At 47.4% G+C, this 6116-nt stretch overlaps 1 protein-coding gene across 1 annotated transcript; it reads left to right on the top strand.

Annotated features, from left to right (window-relative positions):
* Positions 1–770: 770 nt before the first annotated feature.
* LOC103366192 (forkhead box protein G1-like) lies at positions 771–2024 on the top strand. The gene is made up of 2 exons (XM_008293849.1): positions 771–1787; positions 1854–2024. Exons 1-2 carry the CDS (start codon positions 771–773, stop codon positions 2022–2024), a joined length of 1188 nt encoding a protein of 395 aa, XP_008292071.1.
* Positions 2025–6116: the final 4092 nt, after the last annotated feature.

Raw genomic sequence — 6116 nt, 5'->3', positions numbered from 1 at the left:
CACACACACACACACACACACACACACATGAACGCACACTGCTCGTGCACGCGCCGTGTTTGCCGACATGAATTCAAACTATTATTGTCGTTGAGAAAACAAAGCCGAGGAGGAGGCCGTGCCCGTCCGTGCGCCTTTACGCACACAAGCGCAGACATTCGGGGGGACGACGTGCGCTTTTACGCACAGGCTCAGAGCGGGATTTTACGCACACATGCACACGGACGAGGCTCCGTGACGCACGGCACAGTCACACGAGCGACTGTAGGGGAGTCGTGCACGCGCGTAAATGCCGAAACAGGCAGAGAGGGAGAAGAGGAGAGATTAAAGGCAGCAGATAAAAATGACAGGTTTGCGTCGCGGGAGACGTTAAAGGTCGACGGAGGCTCGGCTCGGAGACGCACAGGAAGACGCAGGAAAGAGGATTTGTTGACAAAATCACCAAGTTGGAGAAGCTCCTCCTCTCCGTGATGTAGCCGCAAGTCGGAACCTCCTTAATTACTAATTTCTCCACATCCAAGCCACGCTCTCTCCCTCCCTCTCCGCTCTCTCTCTCTCTCTCTCTCTCTCTCCCTCCGTCTCTTTTCTCTCTCTCCACTCCTCCATCCATGCATCTCTCATCCTGACCCTCCTTTCTCTCTCCTCTCTGTCTCTCTTTCGTTTCCAGCCCGGATAACGGAGGTGGACGAGCTTGGAGTTGTTGTTGTTGTTGTTGTTATTTTTTTTATTATTATTTATTCCTGGTTTTTTGGGACCCACCGCCACCGGGCATGGAGGATGTAAAAGACCCGCCGACCGTCCACCGGTCCTCCTCCTTCAGCATCAAGAGCCTCCTGCTGCCCTCCAAGTGCGACCGACCGGACTCCGTCGCTGCCGCCGCCGCCGCCGCGATCGTCGGCATCCCGGGGACCCTGTCGCCCTCACCGGGCTCCGACTCTGACAAGTCGCTGGACCCGCCGGAGGTGGACTCCACAGCCGCGGCGCTGGACCCGGAGAAACCGGGCAAGGAGGAGCAGGGGGAAGAGGAGGAGGAGGACGGAGGGGGAGGCGGAGGAGGGGACGGCGCCAAGGCAGCACCGGAGCAGAACACTAACGGTGGCAACAGCGGCAAAAACGGGAAATATGACAAGCCTCCGTTCAGCTACAACGCGCTGATCATGATGGCCATCCGGCAGAGCCCCGAGAAGCGGCTCACGCTCAACGGCATCTACGAGTTCATCATGAAGAACTTCCCGTACTACCGGGAGCACAAGCAGGGCTGGCAGAACTCCATCCGGCACAACCTCAGCCTCAATAAGTGCTTCGTTAAGGTGCCCCGGCACTACGACGACCCGGGGAAGGGCAACTACTGGATGCTGGACCCGAGCAGCGACGACGTTTTCATCGGCGGGACTACCGGGAAGCTGCGCCGGCGCTCCGCCACCTCCCGGGGAAAGCTGGCGATGAAGCGCGGGCTGCGCTTCGCTCCTCTCGGCCTGGGGATTAACGAGCGGGCCAACAACCCGCTCTACTGGCAGATCTCTCCCTTCCTCTCCCTGCACCACCACCACCACCACCACCCGCACTACAACGGATCCTCTCCCGGCTTCCTGAACCAGGCGGCCGGCTACGGCTCGCTGCTGCCCGCCGTGGAGCAGCTGAGCAACGGGGACCTGGGGCGCTCCATCCTCGGCGGGTCAGCCGCCGGGGCGCTGGGCTTGACGAACAGTTACGGGATGAGCACGTCGCCGGTCGGGCTGCTGTCCGGACAGACTGCCGGCTATTTTGTCTCAGGGACCCAACACGCTGCTGGGGCACCGGGGCCGCCGGGAGGAGCGCCGCCGCCGCCTCCGCCGCCGCCGCCGCATCTCCAGCAGGGCGCGCCGGGGTTCGGCGGCCTGGCGACCAGCAGCTCGCCGCAGTCGCTGCTCTCGGACTCGCTCAGAAACAGCTCCCTACCGGCCTTCTCCCCGGGCGTGTCCGCGGGGTTCCCCGGGGTGCTGTCCCATCAAAAGAGGGTGACCCCTAACGCGTTCCTAAACTGAGCTCCCCCTCCTCCCCCTCCTCCCCCTCCGTGGATGGCACCGGGACGAGGGCGCGCACAGACGCCGCGTTAAGGGCAAATAATAATAAAAGTGGTAAATATCGAACACTGAGCGCAAAAAATCTCCATGAAGTGAAACTTCTTTGGCCATATTCTGCCCCGAAGTGCAACGGGTTTATTTTGATGATTATTTTTTCGCATTTTACTGAAAAAGGGACAAAGTTTGTTACCGCGGGTTGAACAACTGTAAACTAGACTTGCCAAAGGTAACTATAAGTATATTTCAAGCTATTTATATCTTGTACAAAGATTTTCAGTACTTCCTTTGAGTCGTTTATTTATGTTTTGTATTTATTGTATGTATAATGTATTTAAATTCTATTTGTCCGTGTACTCATCAGTATTAAGGAACAGCGGGGTGCTGGGGTGGTGGTGGGGGGCTGCACAGCTACAGGGGATAATAATTATTATTTATGAATTTTCAGACAATCAAGGAGGAAAAAAAGACAATCAAAACTTTTTTCTTTTTTTTTTTTTAGGAGGAAAAACTTTTGAAACTGAAAATAAAGAAATAAATCAAAGCGTAAAAGCCTTAAATCAGCAGAAACAATCAGGGTTTTTATGAGAGGAACAAAAAGCCTACAGACCATATCTACTCAGGTTGGACCCGGACAGGCCTCACAACAGCAACACCAGTAACGGAACCGCTCTCTGGGAAGAGTTTCCTTCCAGAAGGATGATGTCCAAACACAAATCATCCTTTATTCAAGCAAATAAGATCCGAGCTGCTGCTGAGAAACAGATTTTTCTATTTTTTTTGTTCTTGCTCCGCCGCCCTTTAACTGAATGAATGACTAAATAAATAAATAAATTAATGTAATTAATGTTTTTGGAAAAGAACTCTTCGTGTAAAATTATGCAAAACTGCGCAGCTGCAACACGAGTTCTTCTGTTTTAAATTTAATTCTGTGTTCATTTCTAAAACCAACATTGTCCCTTTTTCACTTCAGTCGATTTTCTTATATGTGTGTGTGTGTGTGTGTGTGTGTGTGTGTGTGTGTGTGTGTGTGGAGGCCTGTACGTGCGTAAAACATCCTGCGCATGTGCGTAAAAAGGCGAGCGTCTTTTTAAAAAATATATATATTTTAGGGGGAAAAGCGCCACTTTTCTGCCGCCTTGCTGCAGCTTTTCTACCCCGCTCAGCCGCTCCGGCGCCCGGCGGAGGCTGGCGGCTCGGAGGCCTCTGATGGAGCCACAATCAGGCCTCCAGTGACTCACACAGACTCAGAGGCGTTAATAAGTTTAACATAGAGGTGGAGGAGCTGCATCCTCAGCCCTCACATTTAAATTATTATTTTTGCAAATTAAAAAAAATAAAAAATAATAATAAATCCCTGAAACTTTCCGGCCTTCCTCCTCATGGAAACTCTTCATGTCAGTTTGTTTTTATTTGTGACCCAGTCCAGAGCAGCATGTGTTCCCCAAACCTGCACGACAATCAGCCCAACTGGAGGGTTCTGACCCAGCTGCAGTCATGTAATAAGAATAATAATAATAATACTAATATATGCAACTTATTTTTGTATGTTTGATTTGTTGGGGGCCACAACAACAAAAAATAAATAAATGAGCAGGACGATGAAACCTGAGAATCGCTGATGTGTGATGTGCCGATGTTACCGCGGTGTTTGGGTGGACAGACAGCTCGGTGTCGTCCGTATAGATCTAAAAAAAAAATGAGCAAAAAATGGCTTAAAAGACGTGTTTATTACACATTTCATGAAATAATAATTATTTTTTAGTTCTGTTATTTGAAGAAGGTCACAAGTTAAAATAATCTGAATTTAACTGAAGCTCCAGAAGCACCGAGGCGTCCGTCCAGAGTGGACGTACCGGTTCTGTGACTCTGGTTCTGTTTGAATTTAATTATTTTATTCCTCAATAAATATTTTAATAGATTTTTTTTATGACTATTGTTACTCAGACGTCACATAACGAAACGTTCATTTGTGGCTTTTAAAGCAAACAAAGAGCAGAAATAAGATTTTTTTTAAATCAGTTAGAAACTGTTTTATGACGAAAATCCTCTAAAATAAAAAAGTGCATTTAACAGCAGCAGGAGCAGAAAGAATTAAACTATTGATGGCTGTTATTGATCGATGCCTCCTGTCCAGGAACACAGCCGGTAACAGCAGCAGAACATTTAAAGAATTATCTTCATTTAACAGAATCATTTATAAAAAAATAAACAACAAAAAAAATCCTTTCTGTGATTTAAATAAAATCAAGTCGCCTCATCGCTCCAGCGAAGCTGCACTTACAGTTAAATATACGGATTATTATTGGTCAGTTTTGGGCCTTTAATTGCAAACAAACACCAGGAAGTGGCTGCAAAAGAGCTGCAGCCTGGATTTCATCAGAGTCTTTGTGTGTTCAGAGCAGAAGCAGCAGAGCTTCTCCCTTCCCCCCGTTTTTAATTTCTTATCTTATGTGACCTCTGACCGAAATAAAAAACCTCCTGAGTCCCCCTAAACAGGCCGAACTCGTTCAGACGATAAATAAAGGTGAAAATCAGAACATTCTGGGGAGAATCAGAAGCACAAACGTAGTCCAGCAGGTCTGAGCCTCCACGTCCGGCACAACCAGGACCAACAGGGAGTCAAATGATTATTTTGTTCTTTTTGGGTTTGTAAAAAAAATCAGAAAAGCGTTTTGTTTTGGAGGTTTGTTTGGTTTGAATTCTTTTTCTTTTTTGCACTTTTGTAGTTAGCGTTCACTCGTGTGACGTCTGTACCGTCTGTCTGTCTGTCTGTCTGCTTTGGTTTTCAGAGAAACTCAACTTGATTAAAAAGGATGAAAGAAGCTGAACTCGTGCCTGATGCTCAATAACCAAGTGTTTGACTTTTACCTCACACACACGACTCACCGTTAAACCCTGATGTCTGTGTTTAACGTCTACTTCATCAATATTTTCACTTCAGTCCACAAAATGAACCGTTTGTTCCATTTTATTTCTATTTTATGAATTAATTACGGCCTGCTTTATGATTTATCGCACAGAAGCTGTTTAAAAAGAGCTGATTTTATTTATCAGTTTTGATCATTTATTGGTTTTTAAAGGAGAGTTTTTGTATTTTATTTCCTTTCTGACCGTTTCTGAGCGACTCCGGTCCGACGCTCCACCATCAGCCGCATTTATTTACATTTATTTACGTTTATTTTGTTTCTGATGATTTTCTGTCGCTGCGATCGTTCCAGAAATATTTAAAATTTCCTTTACGTGGTTGTAATTTTAGAAAACTGGTTGATTTGCAGTTTTGTGGATGTTTTATGTGCATTCGTTTGATTTTTAGGACGTTTTTGGTGCGTCGTTCATTTAATTTTAATTTAAAGGCTGATTTCTGGACTCTGGTCTCTCACTGGTCGTGTTGGTTTGAGGAGGCTGTTGAGTTGGTTTTTCTGTCACCATTCGACCGTCGGCTCCAGTTTGTGGGTGTGAAGCGTCGGCAGCAGGTCTCTGATCCCTGCAGGCCTCGCCGTGCAGCGCAGCTCGTTATCTTCTCGGCCGAGTTTTAATGATTCCAGGTTTACCTCGTCAGGTTTTTGTGCCTGTTTGCCTGATTTCACAGCCGTCCAGTGGGTTCGCAGAGCGTCGCAGTAAAGCGTCACGTGATTGGTCTCAGCGTGTCTTTATCCACCGACGTTCAGCCCAGCTGACCTAGAAATACGAACAGAGGGAGTCAGAGGGAACCGGATGTGGAGTTCATGTCGTTCTAAACGTCGTGTTCATGTCTCATGGTGGCTGCAGGCCGTCCTGAGCTCCAGCATGAAGGTTTGAGCTGATCCTCAACAACTAAAGTGTGTTTTTAAATGTTTCTACGGCATCATTTTATCTCCTCGGTGCCAATAACCATCAATACGGTTTATTATAAGGAATCAAACCAGGACATTATTCAGCCTGTGTTGGTCCAGGAGGCTGCTCAGTCTCTAAATAGAATAATATTAAATACATGACGATGAGCCAGTTTTAGAGATCTGACACTCCTGTGATATTCTGTATTGGGCAGAGTGTAGCTGGAAGCCTTCATGCAGC

Source organism: Stegastes partitus, unplaced genomic scaffold, assembly GCF_000690725.1.
Source record: "Stegastes partitus isolate 25-593 unplaced genomic scaffold, Stegastes_partitus-1.0.2 Scaffold915, whole genome shotgun sequence".
NCBI classification, from domain to species: Eukaryota; Metazoa; Chordata; class Actinopteri; family Pomacentridae; genus Stegastes; species Stegastes partitus.
The sequence above is the reverse complement of the archived record's forward strand: the minus strand, read 5'-3'. Positions and strand labels throughout refer to the sequence as shown.

Bases quoted from the DNA above. Each gene is read 5' to 3' on its own strand.
- LOC103366192 (XM_008293849.1), top strand. From the start codon at position 771: ATGGAGGATGTAAAAGACCCGCCGACCGTCCACCGGTCCTCCTCCTTC. The intron at 1,788-1,853 runs GCTGGGGCACCG...CCGCATCTCCAG, and splicing joins TCTCAGGGACCCAACACGCT to CAGGGCGCGCCGGGGTTCGG.